General features: G+C 34.4%; 1 protein-coding gene across 1 annotated transcript; it reads left to right on the top strand.

Annotated features, from left to right (window-relative positions):
* The first annotated feature begins 139 nt into the window (after window positions 1-139).
* On the top strand, window positions 140-22331 carry LOC108047096 (uncharacterized protein MAL13P1.336). The gene is given in 9 exon segments (XM_017127152.2): window positions 140-241; window positions 6552-7030; window positions 11112-11157; window positions 12788-13123; window positions 13386-13493; window positions 13561-13742; window positions 14108-14331; window positions 17955-18020; window positions 19591-22331. Coding segments are annotated over 8 exon segments (2196 nt in total). The 5' UTR covers window positions 140-241; window positions 6552-6953; the 3' UTR covers window positions 20748-22331.
* The last annotated feature ends 1804 nt before the right edge of the window (window positions 22332-24135 follow it).

Below are 24135 nucleotides of genomic sequence, written 5' to 3'. Positions count from 1 at the left end.
GAAAACCATCGTTGTTACCATCGTTAGCGGAGACACCAACCAGTAGCGGAGACGTGTGCGCTAACGATAGTTAGCGTGGAGTTACTCCGCAGTTAGACATCGATGATGTCGTCTCAAGCATCGATATCACCGATGACATCTATGTTGCTCCACCTCTACAACCCATAAGCTGCTTACCGAATCCGGGCACACTGCTTTGTTGTTGCTCGAGAAGGAAAGTCGCGCAGTGAATTTTTTTCTGGTAATTTTATCTTGTACTTCCCGTTTCTGAGCCCCGTTTTAATATACGCCACGTAAAATAACCAATAAAAAATCGAAGTGAATAAAGTTGAAATTATTTAAAAACAAGACAAAGACAACGATTTGTGTGCCGATTAAGAGAAAAATAAGAAAAAACCCCAACGAAAAAACAATACACACACACAGAGACAGCACATGACAAATACATACAGGGTTTCTAGCGTGACGTGAAGTGTATATGTATATAATGAAACGAAATGAACAAACGCAAAAAGAGAAAAGCCCAATGATTGTGGAAAACACGCAGACATTGTGAAAATGCGCATAAATCATTTCGCATTTACTATAGTATAGTACCAAAAAAGAGCTGTTTGGAGTTTTTCTTTTCTTTTTTGAAGTTATACGTTTTTTTTGTTGGTTCTGCACACGCATTTGCATACATTTGACCAGAACGAGTAATGAGGAAATACATACAAATACTCGTTGTTTTGTTTCTTTTTTTTCTGTATATTTTTTTCAAGTTACTGCAAAGAAGTAGGATCGAGCCGAAGAAGATGTTGTAAAATTCCATTCAACATTTCCCACCACTAGCAACAACAACAACAAAAGCAAAGCCGTTAAAAGGCACTCTCTCATCCACTCGTTGCTGTTGTTGTTACTGTATATACTCATTTTTTTTCTGTGTTTGCGGCTTCGTCATACAAATGTACGTAAGCGCGTGTGTGCGTGTGCCTACGTGAGAGAGCGTGCGTGTATGTAGATACATATACAACGCCTCTCTTTGCCTCTCCCTCTTCAGGCACACACACACCGATTCATGCGCTTGGCTTACACTTGGTTTTTTTTCTTTTTTTTGCAGTTAAGTAGTACATAGCAACATACATCACCTAAATATCACTTACAAATGTACTAGTAAATACATAAAGTTGTAAAACACAATAAAAAACAACTGTGTGTGTGAGTATTTAATTCTTTGGTTATACATTTTGTCTTAACTTAAAAATAGTAAATAAAACAAACAGAAATGCTGGGTAAGTGTTTTGTATTTGAAACAGCTTTTTGGTCAAAGATACAACAAAATGAAAAGCAAGGGCAGTAAAAGAAATAACGAAAATGAAGCGAAAAAGACTAAAACAACACATGCATACAGTCGCGTCCAGCAGTAAATGGCCGAAAACTCTAGAATATAGTCGCTCTACCTGAGTTTTTATTGCGTCCCTTTTTTCTACTTCCTTAACTTCCGCTGCACTTCAACTACCTACGTATATGCATATCCTGTATACATATTTCCTGTTTACAAAATTTCGCACCATGTGTTTTTTGGCTGCGCATTAAAAGTCCCGGAGAAAAATTGGGAAATCTCTTAGTTTGTAGATACCAATCTTAAAAATGTTATAATCTTAAAATTTCGCGTATATATAATTTAATTATGATATACTACTACCAAAACTTTAACTGTTAAAATCAGTTTGCAGCATTAAATCAATAGCAATGTTTTTATTTGGTACCATTTTTTTGAGCTCGTCTATGGCGAACGCTTGACGTCGAGGGCATTGCCAGCTGTTATCGTTGAAGGCAACGTGTTTTTTTGTTTTCTCGTGTTTTGGGTTACATTTCGTGTGTCCCTGGATTAGATTAATATACACCATACTTTGAGGCTCCCCCGTCAATTTGCAATCAAAATAATTGCAATTAAGTAGCATTCGATTAGTGTTTATAGCCATGTAGGCCTAGATAAAAACAACTGCTTAAATTTAAATGATCCTCATTAGCAACACGCGCCCTTTAGTTTTATTGCTCTCTTTTTATCCATTGAAGGAAAAGGATCAACGATTTTCCAGGCAGGTAGAAAGAAGAAGAGAGATATTCGATTTGCACTTTCGTCTTGTCTCTTTCTACGGTCAGCTGCCGTGTTTATTTTTTTGTTTTCCAATATGCAGCTGGTTTGATGAGAAGGGAAGGGGCAGCTGCATTTTTCTCCTCCGTTTCTACGTTTTTTTTTGCTCTTTCGCCCTTTTAGCCTCTCATTCTCTCCTCTCCGTGGGTCATTCCCCTTCTTGCTGTTGGCAATGATCGTTTGGAAAAATGCATTGGAATATTGGAATGGTGGTAGCAAGTACCACCTCCTCCCTCCCCTCTCCACTTCCCCCATTTCGCGTTCCACTAAGGTCATTCCCTGGCGCAATTTACAAGTTACATATTTCCAGCCAGTTTATGAACCTTATTTGGTCGGCGATCAATAAAAAATGTACTACAGTGGTCACCCGGAAATGTGATGATTTTAAATTATAATTTTGTAAGTTAAGATGACTTACAACTTTGGAGTGTTAAATACAATATTGTATTTTTTCTTTAGTTGAAAAATATTAGTTTGATATTTTTCCTTTTAAAAACAAATGAAAGCAAAGTTAAATTAAAGTATCAAATCAAATCATATAAGCAATGTTACAGTTTGACTACAATTCGATTGTATTTTTAAATTGATTTGCCACAAAAAACGTTTTCATAAAATAAGCCTTTGAAAATGTTTAAATAAAAACATAATTAGGAAAATGTGTGTTATTTGTTATCCACTTCAAGTGCTTACTGTACTTTTCAAGCTCGTTTTGTAAAAATACACACACATTTAACCTTACTGGATACACTTGAAATAGCAACAACAATAATAACAACCAAACAAGCGATCAGCTGGAATGTTCGACGGATCGATTGTTTGCGTCTGGCAATGCTGTATGTTTTCTATATTCATTCATGCATGCGGGCGTATGACTCACTCTCTCAGCTGAGAGACCGTTAGACAGAGAGATATATATCTTTAAATATGTATATGTAAGCACATAAATATATATAGGCTTTTATCAGCTGTTCGCACATCCAAACAGTGCATAATAGTGCTGCTCTATTTACACAACTGTGCTCCAAATTAGCCGACTACTGTTATCAAACTGTAAAGTTTTTCTGGCTTTTTGTTATTGCCTTTCTCTCTCTTTCCTTTTACTCGTACACTGGCAAAAAATGTCTGTTAAATGGTGTCAATGCTTTATATGTATTCAATCAATAAACGGCTGACTTGTTTTGTTTATCATTATCACAATACACGTTGTTTTTATATTGCTCAAAGAATATGTATGTCAACATTTACGGCATGTTAATTTGACAACAAAAAAGTAGATGCTAAATATTTCACAATTAACAAACAAATATTAAAATATTTGTATTTATTTTTTGTATATTTTTTTTAAGTTTCTTATCATACACATACAGCATTTTTCATTGAAAAAGATTGTTTAATATTGTATACGTTAATTTATTTTCTTACACATTCATGGAATATGGAATAACTTTCATACGGTCTATTAAGATTTTTCTATGTTATTTATTATATTATTATTTTTTGGGTTTTTGATTTTTCAGTGATTTAGCTTTCACCCATCTGCATATGAAAGTCAAGGTGACTTTTGTTACTCTTTTTTGGTTGGGTTTTCTTTAAACATCTGGGCTCTCCTATTTCAAAACCTTTAGGCTACCCTTTTGTTTCCCCGCCTTATTTTACCTTTCCTAAATTCACAGCCTGTGACGCTTTTCGTTTCTCCACTTCCGCATTTCCTTTCGGTTGCTGTGGATTTTCACGCTGGAAAGCGAGGTACATAAGCTGTTTTATGTATCTTTGTATATATTTTTCTTCCTTGGGCTTCTGTTTTTTTTCGGCAATCTGCTGTGTATTGTATATGGGTAAAAGCAGCCCTCGAATTGGTGACCGTACAACCCCATTCCACCCCGCTTTTCTTCTGGTTTTTGTGTTTCTGAGCGACCCAAAGCGATTTAGGCCGCCCCGCCCACTTATATGCAGCCCCCTTTTGCTACTGCCCTCGATTTCTTGCTCCTCTTTTATTCTCTCTCTCTTTATTCCTCTCCTCGTTCTCTGTTTGGCAAAAGTTGTGATTCCTCCTTCGTTCCCTTGAAAATGGGAAAAGTTTTGTTTTTGTTTTTGGGATGGAGGATCCCAAAGTGGTGGATGTAGTATATACATATGTATCTATACTATTCACGGGAATCGTTTCCTGCTTCTGGAAATAATTGCTAAAGCTCATTGGAAATGTTCGAAAGTATATTTACGGAATATTGATAAATAATAACATAGAAAACTCAATAAAATACATCTCGTTGAAATTAAAAATCTATAGTATCAAAAGATTTTTCTTAGATTTTACAGTCTTTGCAAAATTGCAGTCATTTTTTGAACCTAACTATTCAGGAAAGAAAATTCGTATTAGCTGTTCGAAGAACTTAAATAACTTAAATTCAAGGGTTAAGCTGTTTTAAGAAGATAAGACAATATTTAAAAACTCAAAGGTATGAAATAAATTTGATACATATTTATGCGTTTTCAAGTTTCTATGTGTTAATAAATATTAATTTCACTAATGTAACAACTATAAATAGTACTCCTTTTTATTATTTTACCTTTTCTTTAAACAAGCCATTGCCACTTTATGTAAACAACACTGAGTTTATTTAATTTTTTATCCAAAAATAAAGTTTGTCTTCTCAGCTCACGCTTAGAGTGAACCGAACACCTTGACTGACTTAAAGTTTCTGTTGAAAATTGGCATAGAATTTTCAAGCGATCTGTGTTCTTGGTATTTTGCATTTTGGGCTGTCAGATTTTTTCCACCCGGGATTTTTATAAGCGGGAGGTAAATTTGCATTTTCACCTGCCCCCTGTCCGAAATCCGAGCAAAAAGGCAGCTGCAATTGGCTGCAGGGAAATAGAATCTTTAATGGGTTATTTATGGTGTAGATTATGTTTATGGGGATTAAGTGTAAATAGGGAAATGATTTTATGCAGAGTTTCAATTTGATTAAATAGATTGATTATACTTGATAGAGATTTGAATAAAATACAATTTTGGTCGATTAATAATTTATTTTATACGTTGTTAAACAGATTTTCTATGTTATCAAACATTTTTAAAACAATGTACTTGTAAATATAATAAATCTATATATTAATTTATGATCATAATGTTGTTAAACATATTTAGTTTAGTATTTGCTATATATGAGAAGTAAAACAGTTAAGGTAATTTCATTTTCACTTAGTATGTTCTAGGAATCTAATTAACTATGGACTTAGAATTACTAGTCCTAGGAGATATTCTTTGGAATTTCAGTCGGGGCAAAAAATTGCAGCTTGCTTCCAAGTAATTAATTTGCAGCTTGCCACGTTCCACCTTTCGCCGTTTTCCACCCACCCGGCCCAAAAAGTTAGCACCTTGCCAGCATCCAGCTTCCGAGAAAGCGGCACATCTGCCTGCCTGCCGAGATTTGGGATCTGGGAATCGGGGATCCGCGAGATTGCAGCCGGCCACCCAAGAAAGTACGCCTGGCACACTTCCTCGCGGGATCAATCTATGGGATCTTAGGTAGCCCACGCGACTGGCACGCGCACCTTGCCTCCTTCGGCTTTCTACCTGCCACCCACACACCGCCCACTAGTTCGATACCCCTCCTCCGATCCTTAAATAGATCGATGGTCGACAGGACCTCTTCAGTCGAGTGCCACTCGTGACAAGTCCAACTTGTGTCCTGAGATCTTGTGATTTCTTGTGTGTCTTACATTCAATTTGTTAAAGAAAATTATTAACTTTGTGATTATCCCATTATGGATTTCAATTTTGATACTGTGACTCCCTGTTCGACTATGTCGTCCTACTATAACTTTAAGATGGCCAGGTATGTCGGATTTTATTCTTCCTCTCGATCGCTAGTCAAATTATTGTATAAAGGCGCAGCTATTTACTTATGTTTTGGTTTAGAAAATTTTGTTTGCTTCATACTATGTGATGGCAAGCCTGGCTATTTTTTGGCAAAGATAACGACTGTATGCAAAGTGTTGAGTGTTTAAGTCTTTATGTAATTTAAGTAGCCTATCAACACGAAGGTAAAGTGTATTTTTAAGCAATCAATCAATTTGAAAGATCAATATTATTAACAAAATGTTTTTACGAACAAAATGTATGCAAATTTATTATATTTATTTACTTAATATTTTTTTTAAATTAAAAAACAATATGTTTTACAACTCTAGTTTTAAGTACTCACACACACGTATAAACTCAGCCTAAATGAATTCCTTAATTATTTCGGTTTTTCATTATATATTTCGTTTCACCAAATCGCGTCGCACACAATTCACGTCTTTGTCATGTTTTTTTCCTTCGTATAAATGTAGAGCCCCCAACCCTTTCCCGTCCCAAAAAAGGGAAATTAAATGAAATCTTAACTAAATCGAATCAATCAACCTTTAGTACCAACAACAACAACTATCATCTCTTCAACTACTACAACAACATCATCAGCGCGCCTACAACAACAGCAATAAGCACACATCAAGATACAAAACATAGGAATTAAGAGAAAGCACAGTGTGTGCACATGTAAAAAGAGAAAAGGAAGAGAGCAAGAATAAGTTCAACACAAGAAGATACAATACAAAAAAAGTTGAGAGAAGCAGCAGAAAAACAACAACAAGAGCAGCAGCAGGCCAGCTGAGAGCGCTGAGCGCCAAAAAGAGGAAGAGATCGATCTCACCTCAACTCAACAAAACTCACCTCATTATCCCCAAAACCTCCACCCGCAGTCCAAAACTCACCTTCGATCGAGGGTGTAACTTTTGTTGATTCGAAAAACACACTCGCAACTCTCAGGATATGTACGGCAACAATAATCCGGGTAGTAACAATAATAACGGTGGTTATCCCCCATATGGCTACAACAACAAGTCGAGGTAAATTTTTAAACTTGAGTTCTTACGTTCCGTCAGTCATATTCGTTCCATATCTTTTCTGTTTGATCGTGATCCTTATTTGAATTTCAAACACAAACATTCAGTCGAACTTCCCTAGATGCAAAATGATTTAAACTTTACTGTGGTGTCCAAGAATGTGCCTTTTAATGTTGTACACAGTAAAAATATATTAGCTTACATTTTGAAAACACTTTTGAAAATGTATTCATTTAAAACTAGAGAATTTCGACTGTAGTTCCCCTCCCTTTCCTCCCATTCTCCCTGACACAATACAAAAAACATAAAGATGACAAAGTGTTTACCTAATTTTTTTGCTACCCAGATATCTCTTTGGAAAACGAACAAAAGACCAAACCAACCTTTTTTTTAATAGTTTGTACGACAAGAATTCCCAATTGCTGGAAAAGTTGCAGCCAACGTTTTAATTTAGTTTAGATTTATTTGGTTTATGAAAGTTAAATTTTTTTGCTTGTTCGAAATCTCTTAAATTAGCAAAACTTGGCGGCTTATATGCATTGGTATGTGTGCAGGGAAAGATGTCGATTGCAAGTCGATGAGATCTTGTGATTGTTATCGATTTGCTGTGGATGTCGCTGGCACAAAATATTAAATCATACAGAGTGGTTGTACCCTTTGTGTATCCCTTATTCATTTCATATTTACACAAGCACACACATTGTTTAGTTTTTAGTTCAATTGGTTCTTTGTTTTATTTCTGTGCTCTGATATTATCAGAGAGAAAAAAGAAACAACGAGAACAGCCACAGGAATGGATAACAATAACCGCAACAACAACAAGGATGATTCATATAAGTATAATTAAATGTTACATGTACTAGATGGTGCAATCAATGATAAAAAAAACCAATAATCGATTAAATACAGAACTTATTAAACAAAACGAATACACGTACACATAGATAGTGAACCAGAGCAGCAAAAAACAGTCAAACGTTTTGGGGAAACCCCCATATGAGTACAGCCCGCCCCTAAAATGCTCCGCTCCCAATAGTAATTTAATCTTTTTTTTCCTAGAAGACGTTAATTTTTTCATAGACAAACCCTAAAAAAAATGTTAATTTTTTCATTACAAAGGGAACCCCCTTCATTCGCTATAATTGTTACGTTTGCGTTATGACATATTTCATAGCATACATTCATGCGTTCGCACCAACTCCTACACTTTCATTACCCTCACTTAAAATCAAATGATCGTCGTCTGCGTGTTTTCGTAATCTCGCGAGATGCTTTATTTTTGTCCTATATTTACAGTTGTATGTGATAAAAGATAAGCAAATATGCAAAAATGTTAACCGAGCAACGTGAAACAACGTAAAGTAACGCAATCTTCCATATTTATATATAAATATATATATATATCTATACATAAACCATTTATAAGATCGAACTGCATTTACAAAGAGCAAGCGCGGCATGTATGGCCCACAAAAAAAGTTTTGATTCCGCTGGGAATCGGAACTCTAAATGTCTCATATATATATACACGCGTAGACCAAGGCAGATACATGCATCTGTATCTGTGCAATTCGTTTGTGACAAAAGGATTATAGAAACGGCCTTAAAACGTTCTCATCGTGCGGATTGTGCAACCTAAACAGTCTCACAATGTACCGGTAAATGTACTTGAATCTCTACCTCTCTCTTTATATCTTTCTTTTGTCTCTGTTCCACACTTAGTGCTTGGCGTAACTGTACTCAAAAAATGTTTACTTTGTTGCCTTAATAATTGCCTTAAGTTGAGTTTTTTTTTTGTAAGTTTTACTTTACTCGCCTCGCATTGTCCATATATCTTTCATCGCCAGAAACTCAGTAGAACGTAAGCTTTAAGTTTTGCCTAAGAAATGACAAATTGACTGTTTTTTGCTGCCAAAAGAGAAAAGCGGGGTCAAACAGTGGTCTGATTTTTATAATGATCATCATAGGGCACAAAATAAATGGAGAAAAAGCAGCAGCAGCGTCACTCGTGACATTTTTATGAGCTGCTTCTATATTTTTTGGGTCGTATAATTTATGGCACATTATTCAGCAGTCGATGAAATGTAAACAGAGCAGCCACACAATCCCCCTCCGAATTTAGTGCATCACGTGCTGTGTGGAAATTGTGTCAGGACCTTGACATGCAGTAGCCTTAAGATATATACGTACGTATGGTTGTCCCTTTCACACGCATGTGTTGGCAAATTTTACGGTTTTAAACTAGCCTTAAGCACCGGTTGTTGTTGTGGTTATTGCGTCGCCATCTCACTCTCACCCCACACCCCACACATATCCCAATGCATAAAGCCGACAAATTGCCCATACCCCCACTCTCTCTCTCTCTGAATCCTTGTGCTGGCTATCTCTCTTCCTCTGGCGAGAGTAGCAGCAAAAATGAATAAACGCCAAAAGGCAAAATGCAAATGCAACATTTGCTCAAGGTCATCAAAAGCCCAGCGATTACAAAATTCTACTACATCATCAAACCGCAACCAAAGAAGCAGCATCGCATCAATCAACAATGTCAACAATCAACACCAGCGCAGAGTGACCTTGCCAATGTAAATCTGAGATTTTTTAGTGGCACTCAGTTTTTTTTAAATATTTTTTACTGTGAAATATGAAAACAAAAGCGAAAACCTGTAAAAGAACTCGCCAGTGTAATATCGCCAACAAATAATTGAGATTTTTCAGTCTCACCTTTTTTTTTGCATATTTTTTTATAGTGCAAAACGAAACACAAATTAGTGTGACCTTGCCAGCGAAGCGTTGAGATTGTTAAGTCTCACTTTTTTTTTTCCTACATATTGTGCAAAATACAAATCATAAAATCCCTGCCCACACACACACACACCAAGACACCAAATCATAAACAAGAACCGAAACTCCCCTTCCAGAAAAATTATGTAACGCCCATCATCGACGTTGTACCGCAGCTGAATTTAATCGTGTGTAGACATTTTTTTCCACAGCCCAGAAAGAAGCAGCCACCGATACCGTCGAAAAGCGAAAGACTCTCACTGACTCTTTAGATAGTATGTAGTTTTAATTTGCACGGGGGGCAAACGCGCCTGCTCCGCCCCCCAGCGTCTCCTCGCCAACGAAACGAAATGTTTTTGAATCGAGGACGCCTCCAACGCCCTGTAAGTAACAAGACTATAAGACTACTATAGCAAAAACAAAAAACAAAAAATAACATAATGAAATATTGGGGAATATCCTAAATAAATTATATACAAATCGATGTTAAGCCCTAACTTAGACATTAAAACGAAGTACATTCGATCTGCAACCAAAATTCGACGTGGGAAGAAGGCGGTGTCCGAAACTATTCAAAATCCATAATCCTTTTTTGTTTATGTGAAATAAAAGTGCTACAAGTGATTATTTTTTTGATTTTTTTAAAGTGAAAATGTGCCTCAACAACAAAAAGTGTCCGATATTATTATTATTGGAGTCCAATAATGGGTTAATAGCATAATCCCATGATTATTTTTTTTCTTTTTTTTCGGTGATTCGAAAGTTTAACAAAAAAAAATATATCATGCTTTTCTTAAGTGTCATTATTTAAAGTGAAAATTTATTCACTTTAAAGGGGCTTTGCAGTATTCAAGGGTGAATATAACTGAGGGATCTTCTTAAGGGTCAGCCGTGTTATATTCCCCAAGACACTGCAAAATCTTTAAAATCACATTTCCCAGTCTTTCTCTTTTATAACCATTCATGGTTTTCTCTTTCAAATAATAGTATATTAAGTAAATTGAGAATTTTGTATGTAGACAGTATACTGTTTCATGCCGAACCTTATTAAAAGCAAGTTAGATTTAAGCGTAAGTTAGCAATAAGAAAAGAACCATCAATCATCCAACGCCAAAACATTTTTTAATCATTTTGAAGATAATTACAAAATAATTAGAGAAACAATATATAGTAAAATGCGCTTTATACATTTAATTTTGATAATTTTGAATAGTATTTTTCTTAAACTAAAAAACAACAACACCATCATTACCCTGTGCTAATCGATATTTTCTTTTCCCCAACAAAATGGATCATCCTATAGCGGTGGGCGTGGATTTGGCATGTCCCATTCTCTACCATCCGGAATGGTTAGTATTCATCACTTTTCTAAACTCATTCTTACGCCTGAAATTTATAATTATTGTTAGCGACAAATTTTCATTTTCAATTGCATGAGCAATCAAAAAAAGAAGAACGAAAAAAGATAAAAATTTTAAACCAAATTGAAGGCAATGCATTTGATATTGACTGATTTTGTATTTTGTTTTGTTTGGTTTCGTTTTTTGATAATCATAACAATAATAATATAAATTTTATGCCTTTCTATTAATAGTTGTATGTTATTGAGTTTGTCTCATGAACGCTCTGGGGACACACGCTTTTGAAAACAAACAAACAAATACTAAAAACTTAACTAAATTATTTTATGGATGCTGAACAATTTCATTTTGGTTTCTGATAACAATAAAAACCAACCACTTAAAGTTTGCAATTTAAACAACAAAACCTAAACAAACAGAAACAAAAAAAAACATAAACCAAACAAAAACCAACCAGCAACAACAACACAAATAACTCTTTAAAAAAAAACCAAAAAACCCTTAAATAGAAATATCTAAACAATGAAACACAGATATACACATGCAAAAGAAAAAAATACTTAAAAACACCTGCATGAGCCATGAAAAGCAAAGACCATTTTTAATAGAAAACCTTTAGGTATCACCCAGCTACCTTGTCCGTCCCATTTCTGTTTCCATTTCCGTTTCCGCCTCAGCTTCGGCTTCCGTTTGGCGTTTTGCGCACTTCTCACAGTGATAGGCAAAAAAATAAATACACTTACAGAAAGACATTACTTTAGATAATGTAAAATTCAAACATCTTAATAAAACAAAGCTAAAAAGTATTTATTTAAAATTACTTCAGAAAGAAATTTATTCGATTTTCATAAGATTCAATTTTTTGATTTTATTGTTCTTATAACACTAGCTCGCACTGTATTTCCCTTAACTCAATGACATTGAAGAGCCTCACAAAACACACCCTCAAATACAAACTAAAAAACACGAACACACAACACTGAAGAAGCTTAAGAAACCTAAAGAAGGGAAGCAACATTTTATGCATTTCTTGAAATTCAATGTTTTTTGTCTTTGGTTTTTGCAACCCTGTGAATGCCGTTTTGCTAACACAGATAATTACTATTAAATCATACACGGAAGTACAGTGAAACAAGAGAATGTTTCGATTTAATGCTTAAATCCAAAATAAAATACAATACAAAACGCTGCACTTGAGTTTCAAGCACGCCTTAAAAACTAAACACAAAAAAAAAAAACAAAAAAAAGGAAAGAATTAATAACAATTTTTCGGGAGATTTGCATTTGAAATACTGTTACCGTTAGTTTTATCGTAGATTTCTACGTTTTAAACCACTTCGAACCTTCGCCACCTCATTCACTAACTAAGTTGTGTGTTGTTGTTGCTGCCCGAAAGCAACGGATCGATATATATGCATATATATTGATCTCTCGAGGTCGTCGATACCGATAGAAAATGAAACAACCAAGCAGCAGCAGCAGCTAAATCCTAACCAAACCATCCAATCAATCTACTAATAATCAACCCCAAGACAAGCGATATGAGGCCTTCTCACAACACTAGAATATCTTTGTATGGTTAATCTGATTACAGTCACGTTATGCGTTCTCGCCACAGGATACAGAATTTTCATTTCCAAGTTCCTCGTCGCGTCGCGGTTACAATGATTTCCCCGGCTGCGGCGGCATCGGTGGAAATGGCGGGAGTGCCAACAATCTTGGCGGCGGCAACATGTGCCACCTGCCGCCGATGGCCAGCAACAATTCGCTGAACAACCTGTGCGGCCTGTCGCTGGGCAGCGGCGGTAGCGACGATCTCATGAACGATCCGCGGGCAAGCAACACCAACCTGATTGTCAACTACTTGCCCCAGGACATGACCGATCGCGAGCTGTACGCCCTATTCAGAGCCATCGGACCCATCAACACGTGCAGAATCATGAGAGACTATAAGGTGAGTTTTCGATGCAATCCATTATTATCTGCTTCCTATGCGTAACTTTATTTATCGTCTGTCAACATGATCAAACATTCTTCTAAAGACATTACTTTCCTTCACCCTATTTACTCTACTGCTCTTAAAGTAATTAATGATTATGTACTTTCCTTTTCAAACGGATTTCTAATCTCCAAGCAATCAAAATCAATCAGATTTGATTGATCAAATATTAACTTGATATAACCTTTACTAATCCTGACTCTTATTTCCCTCACAGACTGGCTACAGTTTTGGTTATGCTTTCGTGGACTTCACATCGGAAATGGACTCGCAGCGTGCTATTAAAGTTCTGAATGGCATCACAGTGCGCAACAAGCGGCTCAAGGTGGGTTCTTTAAAACAAGCTATTTAATCAAAGAACGATCACTAATTTATTTATTGTTTTCCAATAGGTTTCCTATGCTCGCCCCGGTGGGGAATCGATCAAGGACACCAATTTGTATGTGACCAATCTGCCGCGCACTATAACCGACGATCAGCTGGATACGATCTTCGGAAAGTACGGCTCCATTGTGCAGAAGAATATCTTGCGTGACAAGCTCACTGGTCGTCCACGTGGTGTAGCCTTTGTTCGGTAAGTCGTCTTTAAGTTATTTTATTATATTTAAGATATGCAATCGGGAGGCTAAAGAATGTGTTCATACATACAGTCAATGTTCTCTGAGTCGAATTTTCTGTAACCACAACAAAATTAAAAAATTACAGTGACAATACATTTTGCAAATCTTTGAAAAAAGTTTTAAAAATGAATGCAATACTTTTAATTAAAGTTTTTTATGTAATATTTCGACTTGCAGAATCATTGAAAGTATTTCACTTGGCCAAATTTTATTTTCACACACCGCTCATCATGTGTTTTTCTTTCTTTTCTCTCATTTGTACCATCGCTCATTTGCCATCTTCGGTGTGTATTTTCGATCGATAAATCAAACTATACAGGTACAACAAGCGCGAGGAGGCCCAGGAGGCCATATCGGCCCTGAACAACGTTATACCCGAGGGCGGATCACAGCCGCTGTCTGTCCGGTTGGCCGAGGAGCATGGCAAGGCGAAGGCGGCACACTTTATGTCGCAGATGGGCGTGGCTGCGCCAAATGTCCCACCACCGCCGCCACCACCGCCACCGCATATGGCCGCCGGATTCAACAATATGGTGCACAGAGGTAGATCAATCAATAAATCACAGCAACGCTTCCAAAACTCGCATCCCTATTTCGATGCTAAAAAGTTTATCTAAATAACAATAATCCAGAAACGAATACAAGATGATACAAACACACAAGCCACACAAAAATATATGTTCAAGAGCGATATTTTGGGTATATAGTTTATATACCCACCATATATTGATATATTACCACCATCTTGAGAGTGTTATACATCTTAAAACCTTTGATTCATATTGTTTTTTTTTGGTATTTGAAAAACAACAACAACAAAACAGCAGCCCAAAAACCAATTCAACAAACAGATAACTTACTAACAACCAACAACAACAACAATATAAATGCATTATTAGTTTAATTTTTTGATATTATCTTGGTAATTCGTAAATGATTCAATTGATTGTTGCAATTAAAAAACAGTGCATATATATTATACTAATATATATGTCGTATATTTGGAAAGAAAAACAAAATTGAATTGTACTTTTTATTTTTAGAGTAATTACAAAAATCCTAAAAAAAAAATACAAAAACTAATTATTTGAAAAAATAAAAAAAAAACAAGTAATTTTTAGATACTAACTTTAAACTTAAAAGAGAAATTATCCACGTTTTTGGTTAGAACGTAAACTTTTATTTTTTGTGCTCTGTCACAACTACTAAAACAGATCACACATACACACACCAACTCACTAAACACACACATTCAGGCGAAACGTAAATCGAGCACCTAAAAAAAGTTCGCGTAAAAGTGTACATTTTTTTTTACAATTTTTTTTAGTGTGTGTGTTCCAAAATGGAGCAATTTTTTTTCCGGATATAAAGGTTGTTAGGATAAAATAACAGCACAATGAGAAAGCGTAAAAATAAAATTTTTTTTTGATAAAAACTAAATCCGAAATGCACATAATGAAATATATATATTAACAACAAAGAGATAAACCAACCATGGACTGAATCGATACCTAATAAAAAAAAAGAAAAATCAAGCCTAAACCATAAAAAATATATATCTGCAAAAGCAAAACCCAAATTAACGAAGAGGGTGCAATTTTTTTTGGTTCCTAAAGTTTTTTTTGTAAATTTTTTTCCTGTTCACAAAAGACTGGTGCGAGACGGCAACTGATGAAGAATAAATATTGCAACCAAGCAACAGAACTGAATTATAAAAGAAAACCAATAAATGGCGATATAAAATACAAATCTAATGGAGTAAAAATTACAAAAGCGTTGCCGAGCATTAACCTGTAATTCCTTTTAGCTCTCCACCCACCTCTTCAGCATCTTTAGATTGCATTAAAAATATCGAAATCGAATCACGCCACCTTATTTTTTTTGGTTATAATTTGTTCATCTCTACCAGCGACAACAACTACAATCCACAGCAAGAAAAACTACAAGAAAAAATTGAAACAACCAAGAAAACGCAATTTTTTCTGTTTTCCAATTTATCTCTATCATCAAGTTTTTACCCCATATATCGACAAAAAAGAAAAATTACAAAAAAAAATACTTTTTAGATATACTTATAATATACATATATATTTCACTATATGAAACCTATTCTATAAAATAGCGTTAAATTTTAATAATTATTTAGTTTGTAGTGCGTTAAAAGCATTCAAAACGAAAATCAAGCATATAAAACAAAACCCCGAAAGTGTGACCAGAGAAACCGAATATAATAAAAAGGCAAAAAGCAAAACAAACATAAAAACAAAAACCAAAACCTCAAATTTTTTTTATTTTTTTTTCAAGTTCAAGCAAATTTGAAAAAAATGCAGTGTTGGAAAATGCACCTGGATGCTACATATTACAACGGGAAGTTTTTCTCCCACATTCCTTCCACTACTTTTTTTGTTTTTCTTTTTTATTTTTGATCTTGCTAATCTGCCTTGTGTGCGTGTGTGTGCGAATGTGTGCGTGTGTTTTGGGAGCGAGAGAAAGAGATGGCGAGTGAGTGCTGGCAGGATATCACCATCCCCCCATTTACAACCCGTGCGTGCGAGCTAGTACGAACGAGAGCGCGAGTGCAGATTTCCCGTTACAGTTACAGTACCCAGGCACAAGAGACAGAGAGAGGCGGACGGCTGTGTGACAGACAGAGACACTGTGAAAGTGATTAGAAAGAAGTGAAAGGCGCATGGTAAGTATGCGCGCACTCAACTGAAACGATAACGGGGTGCTGCCAAAGTCACACAACCACCCTTATATAAAAAAAACAGACCCCCTCAAAACCCCCACTCATAAATCCCCATTGTTTTTTTTCTCTTTTTTTTAATGTGATGTTTTTTTTTCTGAATGGATCGACAAAACGGCGAAAAAGACACAAACCCATGACCATCTCTTCTGGTCTCTCTCTGAACCCATACACCCCTTTATCGGTTCCAGTGCAAGAAAAAAAAAACCTATTTTTTTAAACTTTTTTTGCCAGTGTACATCATAATAACATTTTCTTCAAGTGAAATCTGTGTGCTAAGCTATGTTATTTTTTTGTTACTCATCTCTGCCTAGTGATCGCCAACAGAAAAAAAAGAAAAAAAATACGCATAATCATATAATAAAACCAAATTTATTTTGTATATTTTTTTCCGTGCCTGTCAGTGTTTTGAGTGTGGATTTTTAAGGAATCTATTCTATATTTATATAATTACATATTCAATCATTTCCACCAAATCCAAGCAACAAATGTGCAAAAACTCAATTCGAACTTTTTAGTAGATTTAGCTTAACCCAACATTTAATTTATTTTAAAAGTTAATTTATATTTTTTATTTGCCTTTTATTGTTGTTGTTTTGAATATCAGAAATATATAGTATCATTTGCAAACTTTTTTTTTGAGTATTACAATATTTAGTTTAAAATTTTTAGTTAGTTTAAAAGATGATTCTATTTTAAATCAAAACGCTGCTTAATTTTTGAAACTACAAAAAAGTCTGTCAAGACATTTTTCAGTTCAAAAAATCAGTCATATAAAACTGTATTCCCGTTTCCAATGTTAATCAGAAAGTATGCAACGTTTTTGTGTTCATTTTTTGAGAATGCGAATCAAATGTACAAATGATATCCTTGCGATGCAAACATCACCGTAAACAGGCATTAAAGATTCAACTGTTTAATAGCAAGAATATTTTCGTACTTCGGACAATTCCTCCGAAGACAGTTTGGATTTACATCTATGACTCATTTTTAGTTTGGTTTAATTTTTTTTAGCTTGAATTTAGTTACTGGATTTTCGTTTCCAAGTTAAACCTGTAGTTTGTGTTTCCCATTGTATTTCGCATTTGTTGTTCCCTTGCCGTAGATATTCTACTGTACTGAATTTTACTCACAGCACTAACCCCGATTCGATCACTTTTCCTTACTAATCCTAAGGAAAAGCGACCGACTAAACTCATTTCATTGATTGTTGTTGACAAAGAAATCAAAAAAGAAAAAACAAAGGATCCTAATAATTGAATAATCTCTATAAACAAAAAAAACAATCTTTTTATTCCCCCATTTCATCCAAATCAAGCAAATCAACCCACCCCACAAAAAAAAAAAAAACTCAATATGCGCCGCAACTAATCCAAGTTGTACAATTTTTTTTTTCGTTTCGTTCCTTTTTTCATTATAGACGGAGCTATGGAAAAATTACGCTCATTATTTGATGCTATATGCGATGCTATCTTTGGTCTCGATAGTAATTATTCCTTTTTTATATACTTATATTTCTAATAAATTACTCCTAGTCGTAAACTATCATAGATTCTTGCTTTTCGATAGCAGGAAAGCAAATAACTATAGAGCTTTATTATTTGTTGAGAGCCCTTAAGACAGATCTAGCCGAGAGATCAAAAACAGAGCTTTTAATCTATATAAGTAGAGTCTATCAAGAAGAGAGCACACTCACACAGACACACAACACACGCACACTCATGCGCTCCCACATAATTGAGAAAATAGAAAATAAATCTTCAATTTCAGTTTTTAAATTTCTCATCAGTCTATACAAAATATATATTTATAAAGAAAAAATACTCGAAAAAGAAGCCAAAATTTTCTTTTTAAAGCGTGCCATGTTTTTCTTTGTTACTTTCTCTCATACCACCATCCAGCTACTAAACCATCTCTCTCTAAAAAAAAATCGATTTAGTTATAAACAACAAGTTTTCTTTGGATCTCGGCATTTGCTCTTATTCTGCTTTCTTTTGAGCAATGGCCAAGGAGATATAGCTTTATTTAAAAAAGTTCCAATCAAAAAATTACCAAAAAAATTGTACTTTTAGATGAAAACACGATTCGATCTCAAAATTGAATGACAAAAAATTATAATTAAATTAAAATTGCTGCTGCTGGCTATTCAAAGAGTTTAATTGCTAACGTAACTTGAGTTTGCTTGCGCCTAACATTCACCCTTTATTACAACAAAAACCGTTCTCCTAGAGCACCCCGTTTCGAAAGTTTTGTTTAGTGTTTTTGAATAGATTTTCGTTTAATCCAATCCATTCATGGTCTGCTTTGTCTGCTCTGCAAACTCTTATTACTTCATTAAAGATCCCCAGTTCGTAAATATTTCTTGCTAATAAAAATGTAACTAAACCAAAAACCGTTAAATCTCTAACTATATACCGACTTGTTTTGCTTGCTATGTTCATTGAACACACTTGAATATTTGTATGTGAGTGTTTTATATACGCCCACAAATCAGTCACAACATAAACACACATAAAAAGACCATCACTAGATCAGTCATCAATTTAATTTAATAACGCCAATCCAAGTCCCCATCCCATCCCAAAAAACTAAAATGGAAAAAGAAAACATGGCACGTTTAATAAAAATTACGAAAACCCTTGAATTGTGTGTTATATCGAGTGGGAAACCCTTTGTAATCAAAAACCAAATAAATATAATGCAATTACAAAACTTCAGCTTGAATTAAAACTATAACAAACTCCCAAAAGTTAACCAAAAGTAACAAAGAAAAAACCAAGAAAAACAAACAACAATAAACACTAACCCAACACCATCTAAAAAACAAGAAGAAGGCAAAAAAGAAATACTAAACCTAATTAATCTCTCTCACCTAGGCTAGTTAAGTCAGGGCTCTAGCAGCATTCAGGGATATTTATAGTTACAAAATAAGTGTTTTTTTTGTCAATTTATTTGTTAATATAGACGCATGACGACTTTAAACACTATTGATATATTTTACTAATTTATTTTCTTTTTCTAACCTTTTTTTACTCTCGCACCTTGATGTACTCTAGGCGATAATTTTGCCGATTTGCTTGACGGACTGTACCGCAGGAAGTACCACTATCCTTACTTATAATTGACGCCGCAACAGCAGCAGCAACTACAACAACATCAGCAGCAGGCGTTGGGCTTTACTAGTAACACCAACAATAGTATTGGCAACGGTAATGGTAACGATAACAACATGCTACTCTATCACCAACATTACCATCAACAACAACTACAACAACGCCTGGGCAATGTTGCTGCTCACAGTATAAGTCCGAATGGAAGCAATAATAACATTAACAACACAAACACCAATAGCATTAACTTAAATACCATCCGCCAGAATGGAGTTGCCGCACTTCACTATCTTCAGGAGCAATTGCAATTGCAACAACCGCAAGAGCAACAATCACAACAGCAACCGATGACTATGTCATCGCCACCGCCGTTTCAACAACAATCACGACAACCACACGTTAATGGCAGTAGTGGCAGTCTTGGCAATCAATTGCTTGCCATTGGCAATAACAATAGCTTCAACAACAATTCCAATCACTCCAATAGTTTTAGTGGCAGTTACAACACCGCTAGTGCGTTCACCAACAACAACGGCGCCAGCAGCAGCAGCAACCCCACAAGCAATGGAAACTTTAACAACAGCACCATTAGCAGTGGGAACTTTACCAACAATGCGGCTAGCAGCAGCAACTTCAGCAACAAACTTTCTGGCGGCAGCAATTACAACAACAACAGTGGAAATTTTAACAATAATGCAGCTACCAGCAGCAATTTCAACAATTCAACTAACAGCAGCAACTTCAGCAATGCAGTTACAAGCAGCAACTTCACCAACATTGCAGTTGGCAGCAGTAGTTACACCAAGAACTGCAGCAGCAACTTGGTTGGAAACAGCAGTAACAACAGTTCCAACAATCACACCAACCACACCAATATTCGCCACAGTTCGCCGGAGCACGACTTTAGTTTTAATATGTCGACAACTGAGCTAGAACTGCATCAGCAAACACTCAAGTTGCAAAACCTGCATCTCAGCAACAGCTTCAACAACACCACAGCAGCTTCAACAACATCAGCAGCGGCAGGAGCAACTTCCACTTCAACAACGGCAACTGCATCAACCACGAACCCCACAAATGTCGGATTCTTATGGCGTACATAACCAGAGAGTTGGGAAGCGAATGATGAAGGCAATCTTCAAATTAAAAATTATATATAACAAACGTATATATAACTATGAATACCTTTTGATTGATCATTGTAGTATCAGCATCCATCGAAACCATATACAAAAACCCAAATTTTTATGTTCTCAAACCCCAAGAATTATTTACCTATATATATTTTTTTTTGTATGTTCCTCACTTTAACCCTTATGTTGTAGTTGGTTTTTTTTGTGCTTTTTTTTGGGAGGAATCTTTTTTTTCTTTTTGTAACTAGCTATAAGACAAGACACGTATATGTATACAATTCATAAATAATTATATATATACAGATATATATAGAATGAGATATCGACGAAGAAGGCGATCTTTTTTTTGCTTAAACTTAGAGAAAAAAAACCTATGAGAAACACATTTTTTTGTCACATATTTATAACGTATAATCATAAAGAAATATAAACAACAAAATATATTATACACAAACACACACATTATATATCTATAACTATATAGCATACTTGTAGGCGTGGAGGCATAAGCTCTGATTGATTTTTTTTTCTCTGTGTCTAAAACTGATTTTTTTGGCGCGAACTATGCCGCAACAACGTACACGGGCATCGTGTATGTTTATAGCTGAAGTAAAACCAGATACAATATGAATATATATTATTTTTTTCATTATTTATAAATCCAATTTTTTTGTCTATATTATACGTAACGAAATGGCTGGACATGCTCAAGTTTTCAGGCTGTTTATTGATACATTTAAAAGGAAAACGAAACACTTACCTAGAAATATGCTTGAGTAAGAGAAGGAGAAAGAGATCCAGACAAAATTACAATACAAACCCAATTTTTTTCATAGCTCTAATGAATAATACGTATTTTTTTTTACTAAATATAAATACTTTTTTTTGAAATCCATTTTTTTATTAGTTTATTTTACTAAAGGACTTGAGCATGTAGCAGCAAAAAAAAAACGAAAAGAAACAACATACAAAAACGATTAAGAAAAAAACGTGATAAACTGCCCGACAAAACGGAAATAAGAGGAAACAGTATAAAAAAGTAGAAGAGAAAATAGAAACGAAATCGAAAGCAAAGAAAAAAAGCACGTAAAATCATAGGAGTGACATGGCTTGGTTATCTAAACTTATCTATTTAAAAAAGAACACTCCATCGTAAATGTTTTAACATTGTATTTTATTTTAAGTTTTTGGTTTTTATATATTCACTAAACACGATTTTCGACATTCTAAATCGGCCAGTCACTTCCTCCTGCAAACAACAAATATTTTTTCGGTGTAGGTTCAGAAATTAATGGAAGAAGAAAAGAATTATAACAACTTAAAAATATGCGATGATCCTTCATGCTAAATTCTATCAATACTTTTATTAATTACTTATAAAAAAAACATTGTAAAAAATTTTAATTTGTTAAAAAAAAACAATATTACTGAATTTCAATTTCAATTTTATTTCATTATTTTATTATCATGTCTCTGGCTTAAAACAACTTACAAAAAATAAGAAAACAATTATTTAAGGCAACTTAATAAACATTTTCGACACAAACAACATTATCCCTGACTTTTATTTTTATTTATATTTATGATTATGTTTTACTATATGTTTCCCAGAGTTTGTGTGGCGTATTTAGTCAACGAATTAAGAATATTAAATAAAAACTAGCTTTAAGCGAAACTTGAGAAGACAAGTTGAGAAGCAGACACAGTAAACACTTACAGCTTGGTTGTGCTGAATACTATATATAACGATTCAAAAAACAAAATGAAAATATATGGAGAGTGCGCATTAGCGGTACCGAATAATTATACACAAAATCGAAAACGATTATTAAATCAATATCTAAGCGACATTCATTCTGAAGCCCCTCCAATCCGGAGATGCTTTCAAAAAACTCACTTAAATCGAATGCAAATAGTCTCAACCAATGTAGCCTTAGTGAGTAAGCGGATATACAAAACGAATATCGGATTAATCGGAAGAGAACTCATACATATAGCACCTTAGCATGTGGTCGATTGTCTCGTGTAATTAGATTAAGCCAAGGCAAACCAAAAATAAATATTAATTTATTTTTTTTCTTGAATATCGAAGCGATGGAATATTTTTTTGTGACTATTTTTTGAGCATGTGAAATGAGGAAAATCATAAATATACTTGTTTTTTTAAACGTTTTTTTTTTCTCGTAATCCTTTAGACAATTTTTTTCTTTACTCATAAGCAGCCAAGCTAATTTTGTTGTAAAACCGAGACCCAAATGGGGACGCAGCAACTGAATAAAGTTTTTTTTTTGGTATTTTTAATAACTAACGTTGTAGAACATGGTAACCTCACAGAAAACCTAATCGCAAATACATTTAAAATGTTGTTCAATAAAAACTTAAAGCATGAAAAGTGTTAAGTAACAGAAATATACATTATACATTTTTTTATATCAAAGTAAATGTGTCTAGAAGATAAAGATCTTTTTATAAAGAAAAACCAAAATACCAGAAATATGCATACAATTTTTTTTCTAGCATAAGACAAAGCGTTTTTTATATAAACATATTATACAAGAAAAACACAAAAAAAAAAAACAAACAAATGACTTGAAAAGAACCTCAACAAAGCGAAGATTAGTGAAACCCAGATATAGGTTCAGATTCAGATATAGATTTATTCTTTTTCTGCTTCGGTTGAAGGAGAGAAAAGTATTAGAAAGATTTAGAGGCGCTTTTCCTATGAAACTTTTTGGTATTATTTCGTGGTTTCAATTTCGACCATCTATCTGCTCTATTCCCTTTTGCCTATCCCCAAATGTAGTGCCCCATGTAACGCGCATCTTTCATCTAAAATAAAAAAAAAAACACCGAAAAAATATATACAATTCAAGGAATAAAAGAATATAGAGATATGTATACATAGATTTAAACAAACGGCAACTACCAGGAGGAGAAGATACGACCGCCCAAAGAGGTGAGGTAATTTTTTTTGCGTAGTGAGGTTAACACACGATCGGATGGCGATGATTGTATTTGAAACGTGAACTGCCCTATGAAAGATTTTTTAAAAACCGAACACCAACTAAAACGACAGAATAAAGGTAAACAGAATTAGATAAAGATTTAAATCGACAATTAAGAATACTACAAAATGCCTACAAATAAATGCATACCTAAAAGCAATATACATTCATACATAGAACAAGTTTAGTGGAACAAAATAACAGATTAAATAGCAAGCAACAAACAAAGGGAATATATTCGACAAACCAATTATATTAACTATACCGTATACAAAACGTATATATATATATATATTATAACTATTAAGCCCTCGAGCGGAATTTTTTTTTGAAATAACTAAATATTTAAAAGT

This window comes from Drosophila rhopaloa, unplaced genomic scaffold (genome assembly GCF_018152115.1).
Source record: "Drosophila rhopaloa isolate 14029-0021.01 unplaced genomic scaffold, ASM1815211v1 contig_3, whole genome shotgun sequence".
NCBI lineage: Eukaryota > Metazoa > Arthropoda > Insecta > Diptera > Drosophilidae > Drosophila > Drosophila rhopaloa.
This window is presented reverse-complemented; position numbering and strand designations above follow the sequence as displayed.